The sequence below is a fragment of the Notolepis coatsorum genome, assembly GCF_963971535.1.
Source record: "Notolepis coatsorum genome assembly, chromosome: 5".
NCBI classification, from domain to species: Eukaryota; Metazoa; Chordata; class Actinopteri; order Aulopiformes; family Paralepididae; genus Notolepis; species Notolepis coatsorum.
In genome coordinates this window covers 134,147,888-134,165,049 of record NC_140169.1, presented here as the reverse complement: position 1 = coordinate 134,165,049, position 17,162 = coordinate 134,147,888, and the positions used below count along the sequence as shown (strand labels likewise).

Sequence of the window (17,162 nt, the reverse complement as noted above, 5' to 3'; positions counted from 1 at the left end):
CTGTCATCTGGACAGGGAATGAACAACCTCTGTATATTTGCTGGTAATACTCTGCATTTTGCTCTAAACAAAACTAATGAAGTCTGTATTTCAGCTAACTCTTTAAGTTTCAATAGTCTGGATTTAATAAATAATTCTTCTCTGGACATTTCTTCCGTTTCCTTGCTGGTTCTTTCACTGAAGTCATACTTGTACTCACCAGTAGCTCCTCTAAGTTTGCAATGGATATTTGATTGACAGTAGCAGCAGAGCAGTCATTTTCCTCCCTGATGTCATTGTCTCCTCTTAGGGGACTACTAGATGACCCACCCCAGTAGTGTCCTCATCGTGTATGGTCCATCCCCTTGGCTGTTGACCAGTTCCAATACCTTTGAAGCATTTGTCCCAATGAGTAGGTCAATGCCAGAGTCAAGTAAGGCCATTGTTTCAGGTGGAATGTTGGGCTAGGAAACAGTAATGGTCTTATGCATGAACACATCAGATTGTTGAATGAGTGATTGTTGAATTGTCTTCGTACAGACTAGATATTTCCAAACCTGAGATATGTTGCCTGCTCACAGGCTTCACTTGGTTCATGTTATGCTACATATATTGGACCTCATTCACCAACATTGTGGTACAGTAAGTTCCCTTCTTACGACAACCTCGTTGGAAGTTTGTGAGATAAAACCTATGACAGTTACCCCCGGATTCATCAACGTGTGGAGAGGTTCTCTTAAGTTGCCAAAATGATCGCAGCTGCGACCCCCTGAATGAAGTACGTCACTCATTCTCAAACTGGAAGCGCGTTCTCGTACATCTGAATTTGCATACCGACACGCCCCGCCAGCTCCTTATAAGGCCAGGGCTGTGTGCAAAACGGAAGCGAGATAGTCAGCATTGCATCTGTGATGTGCTGACCCCCGTATTCAACAGGTAGCACGGAAGCGATTTACGACAGATTAAAATAGAACTAAATATTGTCATTGTCATCATACAGCACACTATAGCTATAGTGGAATGGACTGTATTAATATTCCATATTTATACCATCCTGTTGTGCTCTTCTGGACACCTGCCTCAGTGCACACACACGCACACACACTCGTACTGTATAGCCTATGTGCTTTGAGTCCGCACGGACCTCTGCGGAAACCTTTACTACTATAGGGCAGTGCATACAGTATCTGCGATCTCCTAATAAAACAAGTCATTAGAATAATATAAGCCTACTGTTCATTTAATTCATTCCGCACGTAGGCTATACAGTATGCATGTGTGCGTGTACGTGTGTGTGTGCGCTGAGGCAGGTGGCCAGGAGCGCGCAACAAGATGGTATAAATATGGAATATTAATACAGTCTATTCCACTAGCTATATCCACACGATTGGGTTTAGTTCTTATTTATTTATCCACTGTTATTTGCAGTGTTGGTGTAGTGTTTTTATTTATTTTCGTAAATGTAAAAAGTTATTTTTTATCATACAAATATTGTCGTATTTATTATTATTATTTAATTCCAAGGATGTCTGTAGGATTGACGTGAACGCAATCACCATGATTCCTCCCACATAAAGCCCTTAATGTGAGGATTGGTTCGTTACCGCACGCTTCCAGGTACCAATTACCTTCACGCACCTGAAGTGAGTTCCAAATCAGCTCGGTGGAGCCCTTATATACTCTGGTGTTCCGAACGTTCTGTGTCGGGTCGTTTTGGGCTTACCATAGCTGCTGCTTGTTTTCCTCCCGTGTTGTACCTCGTCTGTTTTCTCCAGGACGTCTATGGAAGTCACCGCTGTTGCTCCTCTCTGCCATCCGTTGGATCTGTGCCTCGTTGACCGCTTTGCACAATTGCGCCTTGGTGAGTTTTGGAAACATACTTTTTTGGATGCTCTGTTTTTTCTCGCATTTTTCTGGACTCGGGACCTATCTGTTTTTTGTGTGTTTGGTAAACACTGAAGTTTGTCGCTTGTGTTTGTACTGGACTCAGCTAAGGAAGACTGGACTGCCTTGTATTCCATTCGCTCGTTTGTTGACATTTTCTCTCTCTCTGTTCCTTCACGAGTGGATCTTCAAGTAGCTGCAGAGACGCAGAGTCAGAGGCGCAACGCCACAGTGCCTTCTCTGCTCTGAGACGAGCTGCAGAGCTGCAGACTACTCTGCCCAAGAACATTCACCCCTTGTGCTTTTTGTTGTTTTTGCTATTCTCTGTTATTGGAAATAACTCTGAACTACCTGTCTGTGCCGTGCTGTTGGGGTTGTTAACAAACCATAACACTTAAGAACATCGCACACCAGTCTGTCCCACTTACGACTGCTCTTTAGCGCTCCTAAATCCTGCTCTTAGCTACGAGCGATTCACCAAGAAGGGACCGTTCGTGAATCCCAAAATCGGCCCGAAAAGGTCTTAATTCAATCAGCGCCGGACCTGATGATAGTCAGGTTAACTCGCCAACCGTTCAGCGCCAGACCGGAGTATAGTCGTGTTTTCATCGTTATTTCTTTTATTTGATATTTCCATTCATTACAGGCACACATCTGGGTTAACATGGGGAATCATCCTGAGAATGTAATACCGGCCGCATCCACCCAGGTGGCAGTATTGAGCACCCTTTGAGACATTATATCTTGGCCTGTGCATCGATCAAAAGTCTCCGGTCGGATTTCTATTGGTCGGGCAAGGGGGGCGGTTATAACTTTCGGATTGAGAAGCGTGAATTGCTCCCAGTGCATGATGTGTGGCGGATTATGTTGGCGACATGATCGACACCAATACTGGGACTTGCGATCAGATAATTGGAATATTCTTTTTGGGGTACATCCTTAAACTTGCTCAGCACATTCTCATGTACCCTCTCTGCGATCTTTTTAATCCGTCTCTTTCTACTCATGACATACCTTCTATCTGGAAGTGGTCACGTATCACTCCACTGCACAAAGCTGGTAATGTACTCGATCCCAACAACTATAGACTAATTTCAATCATTTGTTCAACAGCTAAAGTTTTTGAAAAATGTATTTACAAATAATTTTCCAATTATCTCTCTAAACATAATTCAACTTCAACTTCAACTTCAAATTAATTTTTTTTCCTTTCGGAACTTCATTTGTGCAGTGGTTGAAAGACAAACATACAGTCACAATACATAGACACTCACCACTATAAAAAAAATAGTTAAAACTACAATAAAAAGACCAATATATAAAAAAACACCAACTACATTAAAACTACAGTACTTAAAGCATGATATATTAAAAACCATGTGGAGCAGTTCTATATGTATATAAATAATAAATAATAGAATATATAATAGAATAGAATATTCTATCACCCTCGCAATCAGGTTTCCGTTCAAATCTTTCTACAATAACTGCTCTATTAAAACTCACCAACAACATATATTCATCTGGCAATAGCGAACTTACTGGTGCAATCTTTATTGACTTATCCAAAGCATTTTACCTGGTGGACCACTATCTTCTTCTAGATAAACTCTATTCTATCGGACTGTCACGTAATGCATTACTCTGGTTCAACTCTTACTTGCACAATAGAAAACAATGTGTTTAAATACAGGGCAGTAAATCTGATTTAGCAGTGCAGGAGCGTGGTGTGCCTCAAGGTTCAACCCTAGGTCCACTACTTTTCTCCATCTTCATTAATGATCTTCCTTCAATCTTCTCCGACTGTAGTATTCAACTATATGCAGACGACACAGTCATATACTCATCAAAAACTAACTTACTACAAATTCAACCTACATTACAATTTAACTTCAATAAACTTGAAACATGGCTCTCAGCTAATAAATTAATTATAAACAAAACTAAAACAAATACAATGCTTTTTGGGACTATTCAGAATGTTAAATCAAAAACTCATAATCAAACCTACAATATCTCCTGTCTCGATGGAACTCAACTTTTTTTTTTTTTTTTTTTTTTTTTATTATTGCAAAACAAAATTGTTAAAAGTCAGTACTCAACACACAATGCATAATGAAACAATTAAGGTGGCTAAAATGACATGCAAGTACAGAAACAGAAAACAAAAAAAAGTATATAATAATATTTTACCGTATACAGTGTATATCCAACGAAATTACCAATTGTACCAATGTCTTATACAGGATATACTCCTGTATATTGACAACACATTTCTATCTCAAGTGCGTTCCTGCTCTTACGATAGCATTGTTATTTCAGACCATGCAGCAATAATCTTAGAGCTAGCCTTCCCGGACAAATGTCCATCATTCAGGCCGTGGAAACTTAATCCACTATTGCTATCTGAGGACTCATTTTCATCGTTCCTGTCCACTAAGATCACATTTTTTATTGAGGTAAATTCTACCCCTGGCATGCCTATGTCCATTATTTGGGAAGCTCTTAAAGCTTTTCTCCGTGGAGAAATTATTTCTAATTGTGCTCGACGTAATAAACTGCACAACAGCAGACGCACTGAACTTTCAGACCAAATTATTAAATTGGATTATTCATACGCAGTCTCTCCGACACCTGCACTTTATAATGAAAGAGTGACCCTACAGACGGAATTTAACCTCCTTTCCACCAGTCATGCTGAGCAGCTTCTACTCAAATCACGGCAGTCCTTTTTTGAATTCGGTGATAAACCTAGTAAAGTGCTGTCACTACAGCTAAAACACCGCACCGCTCAGAACTTGATCACGCAAATTAACTCTGCCACTGGAGAGATCTATACGGACCCATTGGAAATAAATGGTCAATTCAAAACATTTTATTCTGCACTATATACCTCTGATTCCCCCAAAGACCCCTCTCTCATGAATAGTTTCTTCGCAAATTTGGATATACCAGTCATAGACAATGATTCAATGACTCTTTTGGAAGAGCCCATTAGCGCTGATGAAATCCAACAGGCTTTAACTATGATGCAGAGTGGGAAAAGCCCAGGCCCAGACGGGTTCCCAGTGGAATTTTAAAAAAAATATTCCACCCAGTTATGTCCCATTATGGCTTCAATGTTTGAGGAATCTTTTCAATCCTGCTCGCTTCCTCCGACTCTCTATCAAGCCTCAATATCCCTGCTTTTAAAAAAAGATAAGGACCCGAAAGACTGTGGCTCATATCGTCCTATTTCTCTCCTTAACAATGAAGCAAAGATCTTGGCAAAGGTACTCGCTCGACGACTGGAATCCGTTATACCAAGTATTATCCATCCAGACCAGTCTGGCTTTGTGAAGGATAGAATGGCTTTTTTCAACCTGCGGCGCCTTATGAATATAATTTACTCATCCACCGAGTCTCCCGTTGCAGAGGTCGTTGTTGCGCTAGACGCAGAGAAGGCCTTTGACCGGGTTGAATGGGACTATTTATTCTATACTCTGCAGAAATTCGGTTTCGGCGAGAAATTTGTGTCCTGGGTCAAACTTTTATACTCCTCTCCAGTGGCATCAGTTCGAACAAATGATGTGACTTCGGAATATTTCCCCCTACAACGCGGTACAAGACAGGGTTGCCCTCTCTCTCCGCTACTATTTGCACTAGCGATCGAGCCACTAGCTATTTCCTTTCGCAAGGACCGCCATGTCCAAGGCATCATCAGAAATGGACAGGAACAAAGAATCTCGCTATATGCGGACGATGTCCTGTTGTATATCGCGGATCCAGCGGCCACACTTCCACGTGTCCTTCACATACTACACGAGTTTGGTGTTTTTTCTGGCTATAAATTAAACTTAAACAAGAGTGAACTCTTCCCCATAAATTCCTTAGCTAGAAATATCCCCCCCTCTAGGTTCCCCTTCAAGCTTTCCCCAAGTAGCTTCCGTTACCTTGGCATAACGATAACACATAAACATTCTAATCTCATAGCGTCCAACTTCACCCCTCTACTGGAGCGCACCAAGCAGGATTTTATCAGATGGTCATCACTTCCTTTATCACTTGTTGGCAGAGTGAACACTGTGAAAATGAACACATTACCGAAATTTCTGTACTTATTTCAAAATATTCCAACCTTTATTCCAAAGTCATTTTTTAAAGCCCTCGACAAGGCAATATCAGATTTTATTTGGAACAAACGCCCAGTCCGAATAAATAAAATGGCCCTCCAGAAGCCTAAATCACAGGGAGGCTTCGCACTACCCAATTTCTTGGTCTACTATTGGGCTGCAAATATTCACAGCATTCTCTACTGGAGCCACTCCCACTACGGACTCTGTCAGTGGGTACCGGCATGGGTGGACATGGAAAGGGCATCTTGTTCTAGAACATCTTTGCAATCCTTAGTCTGCTCCTCGCTCCCAGTCACAACCGCCCAGTATACCAACAACCTCTTAGTACAACACTCCCTCCGGATCTGGTCCCAGTTTAGAAAACACTTTGGTCTCCACGCCATGTCACAGTCGTCACCTGTCCACAAAAACTTCCTTTTCCCTCCCTCTATGGTGGATGAAACCTTCAGCAACTGGTTTAAGAAGGGCATTCTGAACATTTATGATTCGTTCCCACACAGTTCTTTCATGTCTTTCACACAACTGTCCCTAAAGTTTAACTTACCAAAAACAAATTTTTTCAGATATCTACAGATACGTGATTTTGTTAAGAGCAAATTTGACCAGTTCCCCCATACACCCCCAAAAACTTTGATCGATCGCATCTTGGAGGTGAAGGTTGTAATCAAAGGCTCAATATCTAAACTATATAACATCATATCCCTATCCCTACCCTCCTCAGTATTGGCTATAAGACAAAACTGGGAGTCCGATCTAAATCATCAATTTACAGACAAAGAATGGGAAAACGCTCTTGCCCGAATACACTCTTCTTCAATATGTGCCCGCCATTCACTGATACAGTTCAAGCTCCTCCACCGTCTATATTGGTCAAAGACTAGACTGGCGAAGATAAATCCTGGCATGGATCCCACATGCGACCGGTGTCACCAAGCCCCTGGCTCACTTATCCATATGTTCTGGCATTGTCCAGTACTGGCCCCTTTCTGGACTTCCATTTTTAAATCTTATTCAGACATATTTTTTATGAACATTGACCCATGCCCTCTTATTGCACTATTTGGCTTGACACCGGAAAACGCTACAATATCTATTGGGCAATCCAATGCCATGGCCTTTGCCTCACTCATTGCCAGACGTCTCATCCTATTCAACTGGAAGGCAGCCACTCCCCCTTCACACTTACACTGGATGAGGGATGTCATGTCTCTTATACATATAGAGAAAATCAGATTTACTACACAAGGCCACACGGATATCTTCCACAAAACATGGCAGCCCTTCCTATCCCATTTCAAAACCCATATGACTCCATCCAATCTTGGGACCCCATGACCCCCCTCCACCCCCTATCTACCTTCATGACACTGCTAGCCCACGCATGGCTAGGGAGATGGCATTGTGGTGGTCTGCTAAGGGTGTTAAATTTACTCTCCATTTTATTTGTTTTACCATCTGGAAATTACGCTACTAAAATGGAGAGTAACACTTATATTATATATTATTATTACGGTATGTATATATAAAAATATCTCTGTTTTATCTTTGTTTTATTTTAATTTGACTTCATTTTTCTTTTGCGTAGCTTTGTCTGCCACATCTGTACTTTTGTTTAATTATTTAAATGTCTATTTTTTATTTATATCTATTTTTTTTTCTTTTTCATGTATGTTTGTCGTCGCCCTCACTGGGTGGGATGGGTGGGATTAGGGGATAGGAATGAGGAAGGAAATGGAAGTTGTATAATTTTGATAACTGAAATGTATAAATATGTACTAATTCTTCCAATAAAAAAAGATAAATCTAAAAAATAAAAGGATATACTCCTAATACCTATTATCTAAAACCCTACACACATATGCTCCAGCTCGAACCCCCCCCTCCCGGACCCCTCCTTGGATAGTACCTCCATTATCCCTCACTCCTAACCAGACACTACCATTATAAGCTAGCTTTTATTCTCTCCACCACTTCTAACCACATTGACATTTTGGATTCGTTGAGCCCCAGAATTCTTGCTGTAGATATTTCTTGATAAATCACATCGAGATATGTAAGAAACCAAACCTTCCGGCACATTTTTTCCGGTTGAAACCAGCGTGATGCGATCAGTTTTTTAGCTACTGTGATACCCGATAAAACCAATCTCTTTAGCTGTGAATTTACTGCAAACTCAAAAACATCATTCAATAGTAATACAGAGGGGTGTACTGGTATATTCCAAGATACGTGTTTTGATAATTGATGGGTCACATCTTTCCAGAATGCCTTAACTGGTGGGCAGTCCCAATACATGTGCATAAATGTTCCTTCGTCTCCATTTGTACATTGGGAGCATTTTGAGTCTTGTTTGAGACCCATTCTGTTCAGTCTTATAGGGGTCAAGTATGTCCTGTGAATATAGTTAAGATTGATTTGTTGATGGTCCGGGTTCCTTGATGTAAGACGGACATTTGCCCATGCTCCTTGCCAATCAAAGTCACTTTCTAGGTCTGGTATATCCCTCCTCCAGACAGAGTCTAGTTGGAGGGTTTCATACGAGGACGTTAGTAATTGATGATAAAAACCTGATACAAAACCTCTCGATGTCTCTCTTTCATAGAAGAATTTGTGGTATATGTGGTGTTCAACTGGTATGTAATGGAACACTGTGAGACTTCAGACATAGCTGTAACTGTATGTAAAAAAAGCCATGTGGACTCGGTGAGATTAAATTTTGTGCATATTTCTCCATAACTACAAAAACCCTGGTTGTTAAAAATGGATGGAACTCAACTTCATAGAGTTGAACACATCAAATATCTCGGTCTCTGGCTCGATGCAGGTCTATCTTTTAAATGTCATATTGATAACTTAATAATGAAAATCAACTTCAGTACTGGTGTTCTATACCGAAACAGAAAATGCTTCACATCTACAGTCAGAAAGAAACCTGTTCAACAACTCATACTACCAATCCTTGAGTATGCTGCTGTAGTCTATTAGACCGCCCCCAAAACAAACCTACTTCCACTTAACGCAATATATAACCGTTTATGCAGATTTGTGCTTGATTGTCCATATTTGACCCACCACTGTACCCTGTATCAAAATCTCAATCTACCATCTCCCACATCAAGAAGACATTGGCTGCAGTTTGTTTTCAAATGTATTCATTTTCAGTACCAGTATCTCAAACAGTATTTGGAACCTTACACTTCCATACATCGTTTACAACATTGCTCCGAGGTTTATTTTGAAGTTCCAACTGTGTTGGCAAAAAATCATTTAAGTTTAAGGCTCCTTCTGACTGGAACAATCTACCTGTTCATATCCGTTCAATAACATCCTTTCACTTATTTAAAACTGCTCTTTCCTCTCACTTTGAGATTACCTGTTCATGTTTTGACTAATCATCATGTTTTGACCATTCATCATTATCACAGTTCATTGATGCAATGATACATGTGTTATGTGTACTGTTGTAGTTATTGTAGTTGTTACTATTGTGTTTTCTTTGTTTGGTTTAGTTCTTTGTTTTGTTCGTTTGTCTCATTGATGTTGTCTGAACTGTCTGTAAAATATCTTGTCGTAAATGTATGATTATTTTGTAATCTGGGTCCTCCTTGAAAACGAGATGGTTCATCTCAAGGGGTTATTCCTAATAAAGAATTTCAATATACATTTATAAAACAAGGCATATTTAGCCAAAATATGTTGCCAGAACATGAAAAGAAAATGCGCTCACGTGCGCTTTGGCAGAGATCCGCTTCTACTCTGAAAATCCGCCCTCACAGAGATATGTTGATGCGAAAGGGACACGCTTTATCAGCACAGCATTACACAACACTGGGTACTCGTTCCGGACTGATATCCAGAACGAGGGCCTGTCCAGTGAACTTGACCTGTCCAGTGAACTTGACTGTATGCGAGGGCCTGTCCAGTGAACTTGACTTTCAGTAGCTCGTCACACGAAAGATCATTGAGCGCCTCCTGCATTCTGTTCCTACAACAAGCCATCAAGCTGAGTAAATACCCCCAAATCTCTGCTGATTATCCTGGAGTGCCACTAACAGTTTCCAGCTCATTATCAGCACATTTCTCTGCCAAAGTGTTGTTTTTGTCTGCAAGTGTCTGTTTTTGTCTGAGAACCGCTGCTCTAAAATAGATAGTCGATGTCAAATGGGCCATAGTATTGTATCCATAGCTATATTATAAAATATAGTTATAGCCCTGAAAACACCGCCACGTATTCCTATATTTTAGAGCGTCGGCCTTTTAACAACACATCACGCATATCGCTGTGACGTCCATTGAGTTAAAAGTGGAGCTACGATGACATTTTATCTTAACTTTTGTCTTAAGAACACGCCAACATTTTGGGAAATTAGCTTACCGTCTTCTCCAGAGAGAGACAAGAAGATATAAGTTTCCTATAATAATAATATAATAATGGATTCAATTTGTACCGCGCTCTACATTCGTGAGAATCTCAGAGTGCTACAGGAGATAAAGACAAAAGTTAAATGAATAAAACAATTTAAAATGAATAAAAACAATTAAAAAGACTAACAACCAGTGAAATGGAAGAACCTAAGAGTAAAATAAAATAAAAATAATACTAAAATGAATAGAAGTAAAAATAAAAGTAAAAGAAAAATCAGGCAAAAGCCTTGTTAAAAAGAAATGTTTTTAGGCCCCTTTTAAAAACCTTGACGGATTGTGGTGCTCTCAGGTGGATGGGGAGAGCATTCCAAAGTCTGGGTGCGGCGGAGCAGAAGGCGTGATCGCCCATGGAGTGCAGCTTAGTCCTGGGGGCTTTGAGGAGGTAGGCTGTGCCGGAGCGGAGGGAACGTGCGTTCAGTAGAAAGCTATCTGGCTGCATGTTAGCTAGCACAATGAATGGAAGCGGACATGGCTGGTTAGCCTAGGCATTGTCCAACTAACACCTCTCCCGAAGGCTAACCGGCCATGTCCGCTTTCCTTCATTGTGCTAATCTAGGCTAACATGCAGCCAGATAGCTTTCTACTGAATGCTCAGAACTCATCAAGCATTCTGTGCAAAAGGTGGATGAACTTCCATCATCCAAAAAAACGTATATGTATGTTTGCAACACCGTGTCCCCCTAGTGACTCTTTACTTGTACTGGTACAATAGCCAGAATAGACACCTTGCATGGAATGTTTGTGTAGTTCTGCCATCCAACATGGCAATGGAAGAGACAACGGTTGCTATGTGCAAGACAATGATTATGTGTTGATACATGAGAACTATATCAACAAAAACATAATCATTTGCTGTCTTATTACTGGATCTTCTAAACAAATCACAGGTTTGCTGAGCAACGCCCTGCTTCACACTCTCAGAGTTACACAAATGCACACCTGGGAGCTGCCCAGTACAACCACAGTCTGACACTGTTGGCCACTGAGGAGCTCCACTGGAGCAGTTGTGGGTTAAGTTCCTTGCTCAAGGACGGAATAGTGTTATTCATTCACTTCGCCGTCCATATTTCTTCAGCCTCTCCTTGGGATCGAACCGGTGACCTGCCGGTCCCAAGCCGCTTCTCTAACCTTTAGGCCAGGCTGCCACTGGACTAGCATGTACCCATAGCTTGCAGGTTGCAACAATATTCATTATGTAATGGGTAAAGAAAATGGAGCCTTTCTAGGGCAAGACACTTGCAGGTGGATTCAACATTGAGATAAACCAGAACTTATAACATATAACATCTGTGGATGGATTTCACTTTGCTGCATTTCAAATACTGTACATGTTGTGACCTCTTCAAGATCCCTTGACCTACCAAGACCCTCGAGAGTGTGGCTACATGTATATGGAATGGTTTAAAGTGTAGGCTTTACAATCTAAATGCCTCTCAGGCTGAGGTTAGACTAGTGTATTCCTGGCGTTTTTTTATACGTTTTTGACGACGTATCATGTCCTATCTACACAGAAACGCGTTTTTTGGCGTTTTTTTGTGGATACGGCTGAAACGCAAAATTGTGTTTGCGTTTGGAGATACGCAAAAAAAACGCCAGGAATACAGCGTGTAGTCAGCACGGAGCAGTTGTTGCGAAAACGCCCATGCGCAGTAGATACCATCTGCGTGCCCTTCCTGTGTACAGTGTGTGTGTGTTTGGGACAGAGGCAGAGCTCCGTGTCCCAAATAGCTTCAGCTACCATGTGTTGTCAAGTTATTGTTATAAGGACCCCAGTCCAAGCTACAACAGTCTGCATTCCCTTAACAATTGTTTGTATTGAGCCGTATTGTATTGTACCCATATGCAATATGTTAAATAAAGTTTACATCCATTCATTCTGCTAGCATTACCGATTGCATGAGCTGGCTAACGTGAGCTATCAGGATTCAGACCCTGTTAGCTCAGAGTTCCTCTTTCAACTTAACAAGCATTAAACAAAATGGCCCAGTCATCTATTCACCTTTGTTTAATACACACAGCGTTGTCTCTAATGTTATCTAACTACTGATAGCTCGCGATATCATCAGTTTCGTGCTGGCTAAGTAGCGTGAGCTAACGTTAGCTTCTAGCCACAATGCTAGCTTCTAGCCCTAACAATGCTACCGATCGTTTTTAGACTAAAACTATCCGCTCTTGGTGGTCACTTGTGTTGATGTTAGTTTTGTTTCATCAACAAATGACAAGCAGAACACACAGTGAATGTATCCGTTTTGTTTATTGCACTTTTATTAGGCTTTGCTGGAAAATTATTGCTGCATTGAGTAAACAAGATGGTGGCGCGGCATAGGCTGCCTTATTGACATTTTCTGGTGGAGCTTCCACCAGGAAGTGTATTGGCACATTCGTTCTGATTGGTTGAAATTGCCTTCATGTTTGCCACCTACTGCCACCTACTGCTTTGGCAGTGTACTACATCAGTGTGCTTGGTTGACAAAAACGAAAAAAAAACGAAAGTGTGACTCGAGGCGCATGACGTCGCGGCGATACGCGGCGATGCGTATAAGAAAACAATACGAAGATGATACGAAAGGTGTAACCTCAGCCTCAGTGCAGAGTTCCTTCAACTGTTCCTCTCTGCCTCATCGCTTCAGATAAGATAAGATAAGATATTCCTTTATTGATCCCCTTGGGGAAATTCAGGCATCATAGCAGCATGGGGGAGGGGGGAGGGGAGGTACAGGTAGTAGAAGACATGGTACAGGTCATAGAATTATAGTACAGTGGAGAAGTAAAAAATAAAAATAGAATAAATAAAAGGCAGTGTAAACAATATAACAATATAATTAACCCTTTCACTGCGACAATACACAGAAGGTTAACCCTTTCACTGCCACACAACATCCTCTTAACCCTTTCACTGCCACACGACAGAAGGTTAACCCTTTACTATCGTCGAACGTCGGTTGTGTGATAGTAAAGGGTTAACCTTCTGTCGTGTGGCAGTGAAAGGGTTAACTCTGGACATGCGCATATGGGCAACAAGGTGCAAGATGAGGGTATGTATGCCCTCTCAGTAGAATCATTATGACTACCATTTATGGCCCTTTGCTCCAGCCCCAATGACATATATTCCTTAGATAATTGTGGTCCTCTGTACTCCCATTACTCTTATGCAACTTCACTTATCTTCTCACTGTAGGTCATTACGTCGACTGAGTTCACTTCTGTTGTAATACTAATCAAGGGTTTTTTCATAGATTCTTTCCTCTGTAGGTGAAAGGTTAGCCAACCATGTTTGTATTTTAAATGGTAGGTTCAGAATTATTTTTGTATTCTATTTCCTACTTGCCAATGGTGTTGTCAATATTCATACTGGATACCCAACAATGATGGATGAAAGGAAATACGCAGCGAAGTGTCCAAAATTCTGAACTTATACCATTCAACATGCAACCTTGGGGGACTGATTTTCTTATATCCATTTCTGAAATGGGTATTGTTTTCTCTCAGTAATGAGTTCCAGGTTTCATAAAGAAAACAGTCTAGACACAAGAAATTGGGTGATGCAGCACCATACAATACATGTAATACCATGTGTGATTAGTCTACTACTGAATGACAAATACATTAGACAAATAATACAAGATAGATAAATTCTTTTTAAGATAAATACACAAATGTGTAATAGAGCAGCACAACTTGAGCTATAAGTCAGACCTGTGACAATGTTATTCCTTTGAACCCTTTCACTACCACACTACAGACGGTTAACCGTTACACATTTTAAAGTGAAAGTGAAAGAGTTAAAAATGTTTACAAATATACTAACACTGGCACATTTACTGTGCAGAAATGTACATTGATGTGCATTGTCTCTGTAAAAATAAAAAATAAGTTGAATATAAATTGTATGTATATATTTGTTCAAATTATGCCTCATTGGTATTACAGGCAGACTAGAGCAAGCAGTCAAAGATAGTTGATCAAAATATATTACTTAGTATATTCCCTAGATATAATATGAGTATACATCACTTAGATAAAAGCACCCATGCATGAGATTGTTATGTTAAAAAGCGCACATCATTTCACTTTGGAATCAGAATTAAGCCACAAGAACTCCATTTAAATTAAATCTTCCTCTTCCCCACAGCTCTCGAAAACAAAACCCCAAAATAATCCACGTAGGAAAACAACAGATAATCGAATGCAATCAGAGAGGCTCATCACGTCCAGTGCTGACAGACAAGTCTTTGCGAGGGTTTGTGAAACGCTTCACCTTTGGTCTGCCACAAGGACTGCTTAGACTTTGGAATCAACACATTAGCAACTCCCATTGTACAGTAAGATGTGAGAAGTATAAAAGCCAAGAGGACAAGCCTCGGCATCAGTCTTCGCTAACACGAGGACTCCTATCCAAAGACTTCCAGAGCTTATTCAAACCCATCATGGGGGGAACCAAGCTCTGCCTTTTGCTGATGCTGGGCACCTATGCCTTGGCTCGTGAGTACTGATGTGTTGTTTGTTTGTTTATTTGTTTATTCCTATTCATAGTTTTTTTGTTGTTGTTCTTAGCTCTATTTATTTTACATTACATGTACATTCATACCAATTATTTGCCTGTTCTATTATCCATCCATCTATCATCCATTGTAACACTATATTATCACGGATATCCAGTTGGGGGATCCCCCCTTTGAACAGCCCATCTGAGGTTTCTCTCCTCCACGCCACCTGTGGTGCTTTTCTTTCCTATTGCTAGGTTTTTAGTGAGTCGTTCCTTATCTTCATTTGGGGAATGTCTAGGAGTGTCACTTTTTGGATTTCATGGTGGTTTTTGTTTTTGATCTATTGTGATGTTTCTTCTTGACTTGTACAGCCCATGGGGGCTATTCCATGTGATCTCGGGCGATACAAATACATTTGATTTGATTAATTAGCTTATTTGAAGAGGTTAGAGAAAAAACGATTGGTCGGGTATCTTTAAAGGAATACGCCAGAATTGTGGGAAATGCGCTTCTCCAGAGTCAGACAAGAAGATAGATACCAATGTCCTCACTGTGCATTCAGTAGAAAGCTATCCAGCTGCAAGCTAGCCTAGCTTAGCACAAATTAATGGAAGTAGATACGGATCAGCCGGACTAGCTTAAAACTCCGGGAGGGGTGTTTTTGGCCAACAGTATAGTCTAGCTGATCCGTATCCGCTCCCATTAATTTGTGCTAAGCTAGGATAGCTTTCTACTGAACGCACAGAGAGGAAATTGGTATCTATCTTCTTGTCTGACTCTGGAGAGGATGGTAACATTATTTCCCATAATGTTGGCGTATCCCTTTAAAATTATGATGGTTACAGAGTTTTCTCCACACAGACGATACAAATTTAACCAACATGTCTAAATTGTGTCCTCAGTGGGATGCAGTCATTGTCTGATAGAACTTTTGGAAGTTGTATTAATTACACAAATTACAACCTGTGTACAAAATAAAAATACATGTTTTTAAATAAAATTTAATAGAAATTGTCTATAGAAAAACAGTGAAGCAATTTTGTTTTACTGCTGAGATGATCATACTGCTTATGGTAAAATTCACAACAGCTTATCTGAGCTCAGCCATACAGCGGAATAACCACAATTTAAATATAATTTCATATAGGTTAATTTGTATTTGAATGACGCTCTGAGTAAAGATATTGAAATTGAGTTGTGTGGTGTTTTAAAATATACCTTTCTCATCATTTACAGAGCAAGAAGTTGGAAATGCTGATGGACAGTCTCCAACATGTTTATGTAAGTTACATATTTATAGTTCTTGTGATTATTATTTTTTTCTAAATGCCATTTATGCTTTTCATCAGAAATACTGATATTGCAAAAAGGAACAATGAATAGGGACTGATTTCATGTCCTTAAAATACAGGTATGCATAGGAAAAGTGATTGAGATTTTCAGGATTTTCCCCAAATTGAACTTTTAAACTGAACTTAAAGGAACATACTAACATTATGGGAAATATCAATTTCCTCTCTGTGCGCTCAGTAGAAAGCTCCCCGGCTGCAAACTCCCCGGCTGCAAGCTAGGCTAGCTTAGCACAAATGAATGGAAGTTCAGCCGGATAGCTTTCCACTGAACACACAGAGAGGAAATTGGTATCCATGTGACTCTGCAGAAGACTGTAAGCGCATTTGCCATAATGTCGGCATGTTCCTTTAACAAATGCATCCTTCAAATGAAATATATTGCCCAGTCTGACTTTGCTCCCTCACTGATTAGATCTCCAGTCAGTATCAGGTCATCTTTCAGTCAACGGTGTCCTGCGTATCGACGGCTATATACCCAAGTCCACAGTTTCTTATCTCAAGCGAAGAGAGAGAGTCTTTATGGATATCAAACTTTATTATTAAAAGAAAATGTATCCTATTTCCCAGCCTTCTAATGTCTAACTCTTAACTCAACCCTCTTCAGTGGGCAAAAGGTTCAAGAACTTCAGGAGGTATGTGTACCAGTATGAAGCCGAAACCTTGAGCGGAGTGACCGGGGCGACCCATGTCAAGAATGGTCCCAAAGTGTCCTGCAAGGTGAGCCTCGGTACCACCAGCACGCCTACGATGTCACCTTAAAGAAAAGTGACGGATCTATACCATTCCTTTTTATCATTGAACTTTTGTTTTATCCTGGTTAGTGTGATTCAAGATATCTTTTTCAAGAACGACTACATTAACATACCATGGATTACACATACACACATATTTTTTTTTTTTTATCCACTTTTTCTCCCCAT

The 17,162-nt window shown here is 40.4% G+C and overlaps 1 protein-coding gene across 1 annotated transcript in view; it reads left to right on the top strand.

The window, feature by feature from the left end:
• LOC311228361 (uncharacterized protein) overlaps window positions 1-17,162 on the top strand; it is a gene marked incomplete at both ends in the record, with an annotated part of 79,162 nt that overhangs the window by 42,777 nt on the left and 19,223 nt on the right. The window contains 3 exons of the mRNA XM_084314271.1: window positions 14,813-14,885; window positions 16,127-16,171; window positions 16,847-16,959. Of these exons, the coding sequence (XP_084170397.1) occupies window positions 14,813-14,885; window positions 16,127-16,171; window positions 16,847-16,959 (231 nt within the window). The remainder of the gene's footprint in view (window positions 1-14,812; window positions 14,886-16,126; window positions 16,172-16,846; window positions 16,960-17,162) is intronic.